The sequence below is a fragment of the Antrostomus carolinensis genome, unplaced genomic scaffold (assembly GCF_000700745.2).
Source record: "Antrostomus carolinensis isolate BGI_N321 unplaced genomic scaffold, ASM70074v2 scaffold33069, whole genome shotgun sequence".
Lineage (NCBI taxonomy): Eukaryota > Metazoa > Chordata > Aves > Caprimulgiformes > Caprimulgidae > Antrostomus > Antrostomus carolinensis.
In genome coordinates, this window is record NW_010341171.1 from 12,294 (window position 1) to 28,102 (window position 15,809).

Here is a 15,809-nt window from a genome sequence, read left to right on the forward strand (position 1 = left end):
GCACTCACAGCCTCACAAATGGCAGAAGGGGTTCAAATTCTTTCACCTTCTTTAAATTTTTCTGTTTTTAAAAGGACAACTGCATTGTAACCTGCTAGGTACCACGGGGCATTTTACTTAATCTTATATTCAATAACGGGTCAATAATGGGTCTGGTTTTAAAACTTACTGTTTTTCTGGGGTAGGTTAGGGAAGGTAGGGAATAGAGAGAGAACAAAAGCATAGCTCCCTGTAGCTGTAGCTCCCCAGGTGCCTCGGTCACCAGGACTGTCCAATTCTCAGATCAGTGCTGGCAACTTTTATTTATTCTAGATCATGACAAAACACCAGCAGCAGCCTCTAAAGCTCCATTTGGTATTTTAGGTCATGTCTCCTATTCAAGGTCACCATCTTTTGTAATTTATCAGCTAAGAAGCATTTTCTCCCTCTCCCCAGTTTAAAGGTGGGGTAGGGCATGGGACAAAGAGGGAAGCTAAAATGAATAAAAAATTCTCAGCTATAGAACCAAATTTCATTATTTCCTCTTTCATTCACAGCATCTTATCATTATAACCAGACTGCTGCTTTGCTTTGTTAAGACCAGACTGATCTCATTTCCCCTCTGGCCCCATCGGTTGCTGGTCGACCTCTGGATCCACTAGGGACGATGCAAATGCTGACTGGACGATCTGGAACCCAAATGACTCCAGGAGAGACATGTTCTGTTGGGGTGAAAAGGGGGATCCTAGAGCAGGACCAAGGTCCCCCAATGGGCCACCAAGGGCCCTGACGTGAACTTTCTGTATGTGTTTGTTCAGATAAGACTTTGATCTGAAAAAGCTGCCACATTCAGGGCAAGGGTACTTCTTCTCTCCTTCCGTCTCCATTTTGTTTTTGCTGACTGCCATGTCACACGAGAAGGACCCATTGGTGCTCTGTTTCTCAGGAGTCTTGAGGTCACTGGTGTCAGAGAGGTCTCCGTATGAATCAGAACTCTCAATCGGGTCCGAATGTGAACATTTCTGGCCTTCTACGGGAAAAAGAAAAGAGAGAAGTTTTCAGAATCTTAACTCCCCCAAAAAATTATTTAACATGCATTCAGATAGATTATATTGGTTACCACCTGATTTCATTAATGTTTGTCATGACAGAATGATACACACTTAACGCTGCAATCCCTCACATTCTAAAGCCCTTGGCCATGGGTGCCCTTTACAAACCACCGGGCTGCTATCAGAGTAACATCCCGGATTTTATTATGGGTTTGTCGTGACACCAAATGCACCCATAGTGGGTCTCTGGTTTATATAATGGTTTTTTGAACCCCAAAGATGGCTCACAATGTTTATACCTCAGGCACTACAAAAGGATGGGCCTAATGATGAGTTTCAACTGTACAAGTCACTCCCACACTTCTGAAGAATTGTTGATACATTGGGGGAGAGCCTAGAAACCTAACAAAGTGTAACAGGCTGCAGCAAGATGTGAAGAAACATGGAAATACTCAGCAAAACAGCAGTGAGCAACTGCAATTTAAGTGCAATTCCATTTAGTCTTGACAAACTCTTTTTTACAAGTTAAGTGCAATGCTGTTAGAAGTTAACTTCATAATCTAAAACTGTTCCATCTTTAAATACAGTAGTGTGAAATGGGAGAGAAGTTAGGAACACTATTTTAAGTCATTTGGATACATATCCTGGCAAAGCTATTGGTATGTTTGGAGTGTTCCCCATTCTCCTCTGGCAATATGCCAAGAAAGTTTGTCCACACTTTTTGCTCAGCACATATGAATGAGCGTGGGAAACCCAGACGTACTCTCTAAACAAGTCTCTGAATACAAATAAGCTGTATCTACTATTAACTCTAAAAGACCAAAGAACCACTTGGCACAACCCAAAAGACAGATTTGCTCTGGACTCGGCATTACAAACCAAACAGGATATGCATGAAATCAATACACCACTGAGCTGGAGTAAATCTCTTGTTAAGTCAGCACACCACCCAAAACCAAAGAGCTTCTGTAGCAACTCTATCAGGACTTCAACAGAAAAAAATTACACAACTGTAGCTTTCTGCTGGCACAGACTTTGGTTAACCCAGCCTGCTGTGTTCTCCTGGGCAAGAAAAAACGTAACTTTTTGGGACAACCATGGTTTTGAATTTTCTGATGTTTCAGCTTCACCAGGAATACTGACAACTCAAACCAAGAAGCAAAAAGAAAGCTATTCTACACAGATTAACACACAGCTTTACATATTCAGAAGTTAAATACTCTTTAGCCATTCTTGCAATATAATATTTTTTCTTTTTTTTCCAGAAGTTAAATGCAGGTTAAAACACACAAGAAAGTAACAGCACTTTTATTACCCTCTAGCTCTCCTCCCCAACAACAGCATTATAAAGTTTAACTACAGACAGTTGCATGGCTCCTCAGCACCCTGAGGATGAATATTGTTTTCACCACTCAAGAATCTCTATGAGCTGCATTCGGCAGCTCCCCCTTCCTTCATCAGAAATCAGAAACGTGGTTTGACTGACGCAAGATTCAAGTACAGCAGGACTAAGTAACTGGCAAGGATCTGCACCTCTCAGGCAAAATTTGAATACTGACTGCTTGCTCCTAGGAAGATGGTCAAGATGAACTAACATGGATTTTTCAATTTGTAAAAATCAAAGAAGCTGCCAAAAATTCATACACCCTTGTGTGTCCATCTCCTTCCCCCAGACTTGTTAAACCGCCTGCCCAAGGACAGATATTACATGCTATGTGACACTATGTAATTTGTCTGCATCTCCCTAAACTCCTCTCCAGTATTTTCCCTGTCCTTCCTCCCTCCCCTTTCTCATGCCCAGCCCAACATCCCCACAACACAAAGTTCTGCACAGAGCAGCAAGGTGCAGAGCAGCGAGTCTCTTGCCTTTGATGCCATAGGTCCTGACGCAGTGGAACGCTGCTCCCCCATTCGGGATGGACTCCTGGTGCCTGGAGACCTGGGGAAGGGGAACACCGTGGTGGGTTTTAACATGGACCTTTAAGTAGGAGGCAGAGGAGAAACCTAAACAAGATAAAAGGAGATGAGATCCTGCCACCAGCAAAGACACACATCTGCCTTCCCTGTTCTTTTAATCTTTCTCTTGCTCCTACTCCCTAGTACAAAGCTGCCATTACACTAGCTTGATTTCTGGTTATCTACCACATGCTCAAGTAGGATTCTTAGACATCATCAGGCAATGCATGTCAAGTACACCTTTCTTCAGACTTAATTTGCTTTTTGGAAATCATGACAAAAGAGCAGTCTCCTTGAGAAACAAATCCTATGTAAGCAAACCTAGCAGATGACATGAGACTTTCAGGGGCAAAAAGGCAGAAGAGACACGATACAAAAAGGCACCCATGTCTCTTCACCATTTTTGTGCTGTTTTATTTATTTCAATTAAAAATGCCTTCATCATCTGGTAACACTTTGGAAGATAGTTCAGATTAGTTTATTTTACGCTGTTAAGATTCGAAGGAATGCCATTTAACAACACCCCTCTTCGATATTTACTGTGCTTTCCCCTTAGGTTTATAACATTTATAGAAGGCAGAAAGCTAAAACTACTGAGTTTTTGAGGTATATAGTTTTGCTCTATAGTAATTTTTGAAAAACATTTCCTCCATTCAGCTCATCCTGCATTTTAGAAAACATACTAAAACTCGTATTTTGTTTGCAGTTAACAAAAAAAAAAATAAATAAAATTTCAATATTTCTATTAGCTCTGATCTGCAAGCCCAAACCACTGAAATCAAAACCATGTATTTCAAACAACTGATTTCTGACAAAACAGTTTTTTTACATCTGTGCATCTGCTTTTAAAAATTGGTTTTGAAGTCTCATAAATATGGCCTTTTCCTTTAATGAAATAAATTATCTCATATATTTTGCAATGTTTTTACATTGAGATTTCAATAAGATTTGCAATTAAAAGTAGTACCTTTGGACCATACACAAGGAAGGCACAAGGAGGACAGAGCTTTAATGACTTCCTACGCAGGTAAGCCTGTCAACCACCATCTTAATTTTCTATTGAAGTTTGAACAGAAAATTTTGGCACTTTCATGTTAGAAACATTTTCCTTTAACAACTGAGAACACAACACAAGTTTCAGTGTCACAGACACAGAGTTCCAGGTTCACTTTCTGGACAGAGAAAACCCTAGATCTAGATTTTTTTAAACCAGTACAGCATTTACAGCACAAGCCCTTGCAAGAGAACTTTCATATGAATGCTTCACTTTAGATATGAATAGATATATGACAGTAAAGCCATTTTTAGAGGGATATAACTGCATTTACATTTGATGATATATAATATATTAGGAAGGATGCTATACCAATACTGGCACACCACTCCAGGGTGGATTTTCTGACAGCAGCTGTTAGTTTGAGGTGCTGAATTTAATAATAAATGTGGCTTTACACTAGAATTCCCTGTGCCTACCCAACAGAATATCCCTCTACCCAGACTTCTCTTTGAAGCCAGGATCAAATAGTATTCAGGGGTTATTAAGAATTATATACACAGGACCTGCAGAGCAAGACAGAACTCCACAGCAACCTGCTGAAGGGGAAAAAGGGTGGGTGGCTGAGAATGAACAAGAGAGATTTACTGTAGTCCCCTGAATTGAAGTTAGAAGTACAGAAAAGTAGATCTATCGCAACTGAAGAAACCAAGAACGTATGACAATGAAGCAGAATCACCTGGGCCAGGTCATCCAGGAAATTAATGTAAGGATATTATCCTTCAAAACAGTGCAAGACCTACCCTCAGACACGACATGCTGTACTGAATAGCTCACTGGGCCACAAGAGAATATATTCCAAATACCAAAAATCCACTGTAGACATGGAAAGAACCAGTGTTGGACTGGCAGAGAAAAGGACACAAGGTACAGACAGAACGGGGATACTTCCAGCTATAAGGTATTTCCCTTATTTCATACATGTGTCTAATAACCACACCATGCTGAGATAAGCCTCTTTATGTAGCAGTGCATTCAAATCTCACTGCCAACTAGTAACGAAGGACAACATACAGGTATGCAGTGTTTTTCTACACTGCAATTGACACAGGAAAATCTGAAGTCGTAATCTCTGCTATACAGTATTTTTTCCGAACTCTGCAATTCTATTTGTAGAGCACATTGTTTTACATAATGAAAACTGCCTGCAAAGTGTGGTAGCTCCCCTTTTATGCACTTGGCAGATGAACGTGTGAGTCATCAACTTCCATCAAAGCAGTAAGAATGCCAACTGCTTCATAGGAAACTGTTTAAAGTGAGATTTTTGGTTTGGTTTTATTCTGTTTTTTTTCTGAAGCACTCTGCACTGGCCTTTTTTTCTGAAGCACTTTGCACAGACCTTAATTATGAATGCCTGTCCTTGGAAGATGGGGGATTCATAGGCAATAATCCTTTACTTTAAAAAATCTCTTTAAAAACAAAGTCAGGCTAATGCAGAGGATCAAGTGGCAGTATTTTTCAAAGAAGGAATGTATTTATTGCTTTACCCATACACATCTCAGCTCTGCAGAGTGGATTATTCCTTCATACCAGAGGAACCAACATTAAAAGCATGCATAGAGGAAATTATCTGCTTTATATAAATGAGACCTATCCCTTGATCTCTTAGATAATATCTATAATGAGATAAGACTACAGAAATAATTGCAGGATGCTCCTTTTTCAAAATTCTAATTTGGATTTAGCTGGAACATCTGGAGAACATGTCTTGCTTTAATCAACTCTATATCCACCACGAAATATATGAGTCCACCTTACTGTAAAAAAATAAAAAATTCCATCTAACTTGTGATTGGAATATTTACCCGTCTCCTAACTCATTTGATTTCTGTGAAATAAACAATACATATGTGTTTGAAACAGAAAATGAATCTTCTGAGTTGCACATATTAATACGAAGTACCAGTTCCAGACTTGCCAAAGTCATTAATCTCTTAAATTCATTTAAAAAGCCCACATAAGCAAATAAAGTTCCTAATGATGGTAATAGGAGATTAAGTAAAAACAAAGCAGGAGCAGCTTTTTTTATTTAAACTGATTAAAGAGAATCTGTCTTAAAAAGTAAGGATTGAGGATTAGTTTTTATAAGCACATTTTAGATGAATTCTTAAAAAAAACAACAACCAAAAAAACCCACCACACCAAGAGAAAATCCCAGGAAAAAAACCGACATTGCACAGCCTCCCTGATTAAATAAGATTCAATTACTTCCATAATTATTCTCAACATAAAGACCCTAAGTTAGAAAATAACCTGGAAAAATATATCAAATCACAGTTGGTAATTTTTGGATATTACACTGCCATTTTGTAAAATAAATAAATAACATTTACAAATTTGCATGACATGGCAGACCAGTGGCTACTGCTTTCAGTCAGGTACTGAGTTGTCCATCTCCTGAAATCCATTAAACCTTTACAAGAACATGAGATAGTTAACTAAGTTCCACAGAAAAGCCCCCAGTCTGATGGGATACATGGAGGGACTCTAATCCCTGGCTTTAACACTGGGATATGTTCAGCTGTGTAAAAGTCATCTTTTCACCCACTTTTTTTTTTTTTTTGGTGGGCCAGCATCCAAAATTCTCTCTACAAGCAGCTTGAGCATTCTTGCTTGACAATTACTATATCCAGAGCTTGACAATTACTATATCCAGAACCAGCTACGTTCCAATTCAAAAATACACCAGCACATTAACCGAGGGAAGAATAAAACAAAACCCCACTGCACAAGCACCACGGCACAATCGCAGTCAGGGGACGGCACATAGCGTCTGACTGCACCAACGCTTATCAAATAGATGTTTCTGAGCCAGAAATTTTCCTCTATGCTTCATCTTGCCAGGCTCTACAATTTAAAATGTATCTATTTAAAACAATGAACATTATAATCTCATTCTAGAACACTTTTGAATTAAAAAATCTGCTGTCATGGATCATAAATCTACAATCAGAATTCACAGCATATAACAATGAATTCATAACACACTTGTTTGACAAATCCAGTCTGTAACTTCCCTTTCCTATTAATTTTAACACTAGGTAGATATTTAACAATAATTCACCAGATTAATTATGTTTTCTGAGCACTGATGTGAACTGAAATCCCCAGCAGACTAAATTCTGACGACACATACTAAACACACAAACTGTAAGAAGAAAGTAGTTGCTTAAAGTTTTCTGTACAACAGGTTCCCCACCCTTTTACAGAGAACTGTATATTTTATTTAAATTTCCACTGTATATTTAAACCTGTAAAATGCGAATAAACCATTCAGTCATTTCATTGTTTGAATGCCAGATCTCTCTTTGTCATGCTGGCTGAATTTCGAAAGAGCTGCAGTGACATCTAGTGATAGTTAAATTGAAACTCAAGCTTACAAATCTTGGAAACAAGACAATTCCTCCCAACACACAGGAGTTTCTGTTTGGCACTGTGTTCAACTGAAGGACAGCAGGATACCACATGGATCTTGGAGCATCTTCCATGTTGTGACCACAAAAAGAATCAGCATAAGCTTAAGCATTTTTTCAGAAGATAGGCCTTCAGCTGAAAAGGAGGCCAAGCTTCATTTCATACCATCTACCTGCAGCTTCAGAATCTGAAGATTTTCAACCCAAATGACTTTTCCACTCAAACTGTTAACATCATATTCAGGACCTAACAGACAGTTCAACTACTGGATATACCTCCCATGCAATTTAATGTCTATCGTTACTCATGAACTCCTCATCATCCAAAAGCTCCCTGTGCAGTCCTCACATTAAATACAGAACAGCTTCATTCTCGCAAAAGAGTTCACCTCTCTTAAATTAGAAAAGGGAACACACATAAAAAACCAACTCATCAGAAAAAACAAGATCCCAAAACACAGCAACAACCTCTTCCTACACTTACCGGGTATGAATGCCTGTGTGAGCCAACAATATAATTTTAAGTTGTGCATTAATCATTCAAACAAGACACCAGTAAGTCAAAAATTATTTTTCCAGCTTGCCTTACATCCCACAAAGCCTGAATTTACAACTCTCTGCAACTGAAGAGTACCACAAACAGATGGAAAATCTTCAAAAGCTCTTAGTCATGTGGTTTAGTTTTAGGTAGTCCTGTGAGGAACGGGGAGTTGGACTCGATCTTTATAGGTCCCTTCTAAATCAAGATATTCTATGATTCTATGAAAAGCTGTATTTGTACAAATAAAGGTAAAACACATTTCTGGTGTTCTTTACAAAATTTGTTTGAGAAATGTACGTTAATACAAAGCACTTTCTTGAGTTAAGAGGGAGAAGCAGTTTGACTCTACTGCTGCACCAGGAGGTTAAGCAAGTCTGATAACATGACATAGTTTTTTTAATATACAGTGTATAATTTTCAACTTGATGTGTATTTCAAAGATTCTTCTTCCAAACTGAACACAAGGACTCGAGTCTAACCAGGTACAGAAAAAAAGGGGCATAGTGAATAGTAGCAAGGCAACATATCATGGTTATTTTAGAGGAATCTGGCTAGTTAGCAAATAAAATCTTTAAAACTGTCTAGAAACAATTTGCTTCAGATTTAAACAGAGTTTCTTCAGGAACTATCAGCCACATAAAAAGGCCAGACCTTTTATAGCTCCATCAGTTTCAAGGTTAAGTATTCAGTAAGAAAGACAAAGAATACGTACACATATATGATATAATCTCCTCCTGTTGCAGACAGAGTCAAAAAGCCTTACAGCTTCCCTCAAGTATTGTCCCATCCCACTGAAATAAAAAAAAATAGTTTCTTCATTACCTCTGTTACAGATAGTGCAGAAATTGCTTGGTCCTTCACTATGCTTCTTCAAATGATCTGCCATATATGCTGCTCGCAAGTACTTCCCACACACCTGGCATGGAACTTTGTCTTCGTGACATGCTAGGTGTGAGCGCAGTCGGTCACGAGTGGCAAAGGAAGCATTACAAGTCTGCAGGTACAATGAGAACCATGTGACTCATCAACTCTGCTAAAGGCACTGATATTGTCGTATTAATATCTTAGTATTCTTTAGAGTAAATACCTTAGACCATGTGCAAACATACAAATGACATGATGAACGAGCCATTTCCCCACTAATAAAAAATTCCAGTGGCCAACATACTGCATGAGATGTGGTGTTACTACTCAAAAGAACTAAGAAAGCAAGAAAACAGCTCTAACTTACTACAGACAGTAAAACTTAAATGAAGATAGAGTTGTAAGGCCTTAGCTCCTTTCTGAGGATGAAGATACTAAAACTTTAAGTAATATTTAAAAAAAGAAATAGCACAAACCATTTCATTTACAGTAAATTCTGCCATTTCACTGAGTCATTACAATCACTTTAGACTATTCAAAACGTCCTCTCTGTTATCTTCCTAAATTTACTCTTTGATCTGAATTGAATCTAGTTTCAGTGCGCAGAATCCCTTTGGAGCATGAAGGCATACAAACAAAGCATCAGAGAACTGGCTGGGATGAGAATATGACAAAAGACAGTGAAGAGCCACCCTGGTACCCACAGCAGCAGTGCAGACAAATTGTAGAAGTGAAGCCTCAGAACTGAGCAGGTATCAAAATAACTGCATGACACTGTAATCTGTTTATAACTTACCCCTGATCAAGGAAGGTATCATATTCCACTTACTATCATGAAACAAGCTTGATTTGGCGTAAGATAATATTGACTCTACTTGCCCACTTGCCAGATGTAATCCGTATGATAAGATGAGCAAAGGCTCCCTCCCATTTTTATAATCACAGCAACTGGCAGGTGTGCATGTATACAGCCTCCTGCCACAGCCTGCCAGTTCTGAAAGGCTTGCTCTGTCTCTAACACGTGGAGGAAAATAAATCACCAGTAATAACTGTACAAGCTATTAGAGATATAGTCTGAAACCATTGCTCACAAGTGCAAGAGGAAAAACAAATGCAAACATACACTAGAATGACCAGACCAAGCAGGCAACAGTGACATTCAAGAGTGTACAGTGTTTTCTTTACACCACCTTTGTATAAAACAATGTAGTTTTAAGATGTATAACCAGAACCCCTTAAGAGAGAATATGAGACTACTAAATGCCTTGGGAACTGGATATATTCTGTCTTTTCAAGTATCAGTGTGTAATTAAACAACTGTTTCAACAGAGATAGACTTGTTGAAGTAACAATCCTAGTAAAATTACAAAATTATAACTTCAGAGAAGTGAAATTGATAATACAGAAAAGGATAACCCATATAATTTTATATAATTTAATTAATCAAGAGCTTAATCCAAAAAACACTGTAGGCAGCTGAAAAGTTCCTATCAATTTCAATAAGCTTTACACTCGTTCAATCCTATGAGATGCTCAAGTATGGTAAACAGAGCTGAGGCTACTCTGCAGCAAGCTCAAGACTTAGCACCTCAGAGGATCAGGGCTTGATGAACTTAAAAAGACACAGAGTTTAACTAAGCTCACCAGACAAGGATACATAAATTACAAGTAGTGAAAATTAAGAGGCAAATCCTTGAACATGAAAGATTTCTCTTAATTTGAAATCTCAGTACACAGCGCTGAGCAAAACAGGTGCAGCTTTCACTTACTAAAACGTTCTTAAACACTCATTTAAGGTAGGATTCCAGCACTGATATTAATCAGTCTGTTGGATATCAACTAAAGATATATAACTAGACAATCAAAGATGACAGCCAAGAGATCCATCATCAGTAAGTTTAAAAATACTGAGCCACAGTAAGCGTCCATACAAAAGCATTGGGAGTGCAGTAGTTGATGAAGCAGACCAGAGACAAACCACGTAAATACAGGGATGCCAGAAGTAAAACCATATCTGTCCCATATTGAACTTATCAAGCCAAAAGCTTAAGGAAAGGCAATATAATAATTTCTGTGTTTGATTTCTCACTCTTGGTGCTAAGTTGTGCAAAGTTCACCTTTGGATTGTAAAGTAAATATATCTGCGAAGAAGCATTAAAAAAATAAATAAATTAAGTCCAGTGGAGAAAGCAAGAACCAGTTTAGTTGAATCATAACAATGGGAGACAGCACTAGATTTAAAGAAAATGCCAAAGTTAATATTCAAATAGTTAATATTTATAAAAGGTATAGAGAAAAAAAAAGTTTTATTTTACAAAAGACGTGAAGTGCTAAATGAGTGCTAAGTATTTATCATTAATTGTTAATCATAGAAGAAAACTCTCCAGTGCTTTCCTACCAACATTGCACAGGTATATAAATAGATCAAAAAGAATATATATAAAGTTTAAAAAACATTGTTTAAGAAATACCTCTTGAAGTTTCAACTTTTCTATGGATGTGGATGTCTCTGAGCTTATTCCATGGTGGCTGCCATTTTCCTGCTAATAGGCAGGAAGTAAGAGAAATTAGGACAGGAAGAAACTCATTCTGCATTGAAATCAATGGGAAAAGCACTGGACTTGGGATGCCAATTTTAGGTTTACTTAAGTAAATATATATTTTTCTTTGTCAAAAGTCGTGCTTTAATTTAACCTGCATTTTTTCTTTTTTAATTTAAATTGCCAGCAGAACAACCTGTCTCTTGCCTCTGAGAAGGAGTAAACTTCTGTTTTCTCCCCTCATTCTTTCGTGTCCACAGATTTTCAGATCACCATTTCCTCCCAAACTGCAGCCTAACTTTCATACCATTCACACTCAAAAGCCAACAACCCAGCTTCACCCTTCCCCATGACAAGTTAGCAAACTGAACTATCCCATTATGGCCAGAAAACTGACTTACCCCATCTCCTACATCTAGAACTCAACTGGCAGATGAAAACAAAACAAAACAAAACCCCCCAAAAAACCAAAACACCAGTGCAACAATGCAGGGGAAAAGATCCCAAGTGCTATTTGATGTGTTGTCTGGATACCAAAGGAACTTCTTGGATCTGATTTCTCAGCTACCTTGGCTCTATGGAGGCCTTCTCTATTCTGAGTCTATTTTATCAGTAATGAAAAAGCTAGAATCAGGTCTTTGGCATCAGGGGCTACAGGTGCTGGAATTTAGGACAGTTTTTCAAAGATCTGTGAAGCACAACCGTTACTTCAGGGCAATGAGTGCAGAATTCCATGCTGGGCACTGAACTATAGCTGTTGCAGTGACGTTCAGCTTACAATTGTCCTGCTTCTCATAGTTTCACTTTATTTATTCTGAAGTTGGGTTGACACCCTCACACTTTCTTTTGGTAGTCCAAAATTGTACCATGATGCCACATCGACAAAACATTCGATATCCACTGGTTTGCCAAGGTGCAGGAGGGCTCAGGTAAATGGCCAGTGGATTTTGTTTAAATCATAACAGAGCATCACTTCCAAGAATGCCATAGAGGATTCTGGAAAGCTTTTCTGTTTACTGAGAGTACTTCTCTTGTGCAGTAAACACAAACAAAGCGTGACAACAACAGGCATTTTCAACAGGAACTCAACAGATTCAAAAAGGATGCTCAATGCTGTTCAAGCTATTCTCATGGGAAGCTAATTTGCCAAACAAAATCAATGGAAAAAGAGAATGGAAAATGAGGAAATAACATGCCAATATTAAGCTATTTTCATTCTTAGTGGCCAGATTCTGTGTTTAGATACACTTCACGGAACAGAAGCGTTACTGGTTATGAAACAGTCACAAGGAGAACTTTATCAATTTATACATCAGCTTTCAGATTTGAAACAAGAATTCAGTGTGATAGCATCCCTTCCGTGGTTTGTACCATGTGTATCACAACTGTGCATATTCAAGACTTTCCAAATCTGACAGGATATTATGAAGCATTTTTTGCAAAGACACATAACAGGTCTTCAACAAATTTTCTACATCTTAAGATTCATGAAAAATTAACTTTGCAGGGTTAAGCAGCCAAAAATCAAGAACAAACCAAGCCTGAATGACAACCTCAACTCTGTCCTGATGCTTGTAACCTGCAGCCTGTACCTTTTAACTGAAGTGAACAGTGCCAACTATATTAGGGCACTTCAAACAATGTACAATGAGAAAGGCTGTTATGAGAAATTGCTATCCCAAAATACCTGTGTGCAAGGAGATGGAGTTCAGCTTGGCTGTACAATCTTAGTTTCTGTATATCTTGACTTTCTAGAAAGCTCTTACTTAGTGTATCCTCTGATTCACACTTAGAGAGTTTAGAGTTAATATTCTTAAATCAATCAGAAAACTATAAAAAATTATCAGGTATCAGCTGGCAAAAACCTGATGACTTTCTGTTTATGTTGGGACCTAAACATTCATTTTTGTACCTGCACACAACCACATGCTTATGGAAAAAATCTGTAGTTATCTTCAGTTCATCCACCCAAACCCCTTGCCATCCCCAAATTGTGAAGTTTTTTTATGAGTTGAATTTTCCAATTTTTATATATCTATAACCCCTAAATCATCTTAAGAAGCTTAAACCAATCTAAGGCTTTATATAGGATATGCAGTCAAATCAATGTAAAGGCTCTATGCCCTGATTTTCAAAGGTGCTGGGCTTCAACAGATCACATGGAGATCAACAGAAACCTTTAGAGGGCTCTGTGTGTGTGAAAGCTGTTCACTGGATTATTAAAGTTGCAAAACGTTTCAAAACGCTCACAATTTGGAGGAAACATATGAGAAGTGTGTCAAGAAATGGGGAAAAAACCCTGCAGATCAGGAGGCAGCAGTCGTGTAGAAGGTTCATGAAATGTGGTTAAAAATTTAAAATGTGGTTAAAAATAAAAAAACCTCTAACCTTCATTGTCTTCAAATAAAACGATCTTGCTTCAACTTTCTTTAAATAAATGATTAAATACATCTTTCTTCAGAGACCACGCATGGAGACCGTTAGCCCAACAAATGTTTTGGAAGTTTGCCCAACAACTCTGAAGGCAGTGGGTGATAGTGGAAGCTGATTCTCAACTTTGGTTTTAATTATATACTTCCAGACACCTTTTAAATCTCCCTACAAATTAATTACAAAATATCTTTCTTGATTAGATCTTTCAAAGCCTGATGAACGATTTATTAACTGTAAAAAACTACATACAACATTACGACATTGTATTACAAAGGATACTGTGATGCTGTTATCTATATTCTCCCTGGGATAAAAAAAGCTTCCAATTTTGCTCAGTGCAATGTTCTGAAGGCTACGTGATAAAAAAATACTACCTTGGCAAGTTATAATTTACCAATTTTATTTGAAATTATCCTTAAAAAAATTAAACCAGCATTGGAGCCTCCTGTTAACTGCAACAACAACAAAAAAAAGGGGTGGGTGGAGGAAATCATCTGTGACGTTGAGTCTAAACCCAGGGACAAGGTGGTCGGGTAAGAGATCCAGGGTGAGACTGGGATAGAGCAGTAGGGAAGAACATCTGGTAGAAGGGGAGGGAGGCAGGAGGACCACGCTGTAGATGACACAAGGGGCTGGGGAATGGGAGGGATGTAAAGCAGCTGTCACTGTTGAATGCTGTTATTTACAAACATTTATCCCAATTCACACATACATGGTATTTTTACTGATATTTCAGAATTGTCTGCACACATAAATGCAATGCCAAAGATTACCCATATATCAGTCTAACCTCCTCCAGCTCCTACCTGACACTTGTGAGGTCTCTCTGAGGTATGCACCTGTTTGATGTGTCCATTCAAGTGGTCTGGCCTTAAAAGAAAATACACATAAGCACACTTAAAACAAATATTAAAAATAAACTTACAATTTTAACCAAAAAAAAAAAAAAAAACAAAAAAACAGAAGATCCCAGTGGTGGGCCTATTACAAATGTAGTGATATTTAACTTTCCAAGAACCAGATCACCAACAGCTTGGACTCTACCTGGCTAAGTACCCTCTGCAACTTGCTAAGAAAGCGGTATTTTCTCAGGAAGAAATTACAACTGAATGATCAGAGAAAACAGGAAATACAAGCTACAATTTTCAAACCTGCATGTCCCCTTCCAAAATCCTATTTAGATCTTCACAATAAGGACACCTTGATTTGCAGCTGCTGAATATCTGAAAATCAGATCCTTTTGGTTTATGTCCCAAACATGGATGAAAGAAGCCAACCTTAAGCACCTCTGTGCAAAAAGACTGACTCTAAACTCTGTTGCTGCAACACATTTTCCACCAGCAAGATGAAAAAATACTGTCCTAACTCACAACTTCGTGGGGAGACTGCATTAATACAAATAAAGTGCTCTGAAGGTCCCAGCTAGAAGGTGCAATGGAAGAGCAAATTATTACTTTAAAAAAGTTAAGACCATTCTTCACAATCAGTAAAACCTACTTTGAAGAAGAGAGGATGGAATAGCTGCAGATTTTCCTAGTGGGAGTTTCTCCTAGTGGGAAGAAAGCTTTTCATTGTATGAGGCCAAAACTGCTTGGAAACAAGTTCTCCACCCTCTCCTCCCCCAGCTTTCCAGCTGCGCCAATGAGAGGGCGCGGGATGGAATTCACGCACTGCAGACAGAAAATAGACTGAACTCTGCAGTCAGGCTGTTAAACCTGATGCTCCAGCAAGTGGGCTGCTGTGGTGTAACCAGAAAGACTGGTTGGGGGTCCTTCTATAGGTACCTCAAAGCCCAGCAACCTCACGTGCTGCCCTACTGAATGAAGGAAAGGACACTAAAATTACACATCACGCTTCCAACTTCCTTCAGCTGCTCCTATGACTGAACACTGAAACTTCAAGAAAATCTCTGCTTTTCATTCATACTTCAGTATCAGAGATGTGTAGACATTTCTGTTGTTTACTTTTATAACAGCA

The 15,809-nt window shown here is 38.3% G+C and overlaps 1 protein-coding gene across 1 annotated transcript in view; it reads right to left on the bottom strand.

Moving 5' to 3' along the window:
* The window catches only part of PATZ1 (POZ/BTB and AT hook containing zinc finger 1), a gene marked incomplete at its 5' end in the record, with an annotated part of 18,402 nt that overhangs the window by 494 nt on the left and 2,099 nt on the right, over window positions 1-15,809 (bottom strand). The window contains 5 exons of the mRNA XM_010176400.2: window positions 1-1,006; window positions 2,898-3,035; window positions 8,818-8,989; window positions 11,331-11,399; window positions 14,639-14,702. The exon at window positions 1-1,006 is cut by the window's left edge and continues 494 nt beyond it. Of these exons, the coding sequence (XP_010174702.1) occupies window positions 591-1,006; window positions 2,898-3,035; window positions 8,818-8,989; window positions 11,331-11,399; window positions 14,639-14,702 (859 nt within the window). The remainder of the gene's footprint in view (window positions 1,007-2,897; window positions 3,036-8,817; window positions 8,990-11,330; window positions 11,400-14,638; window positions 14,703-15,809) is intronic.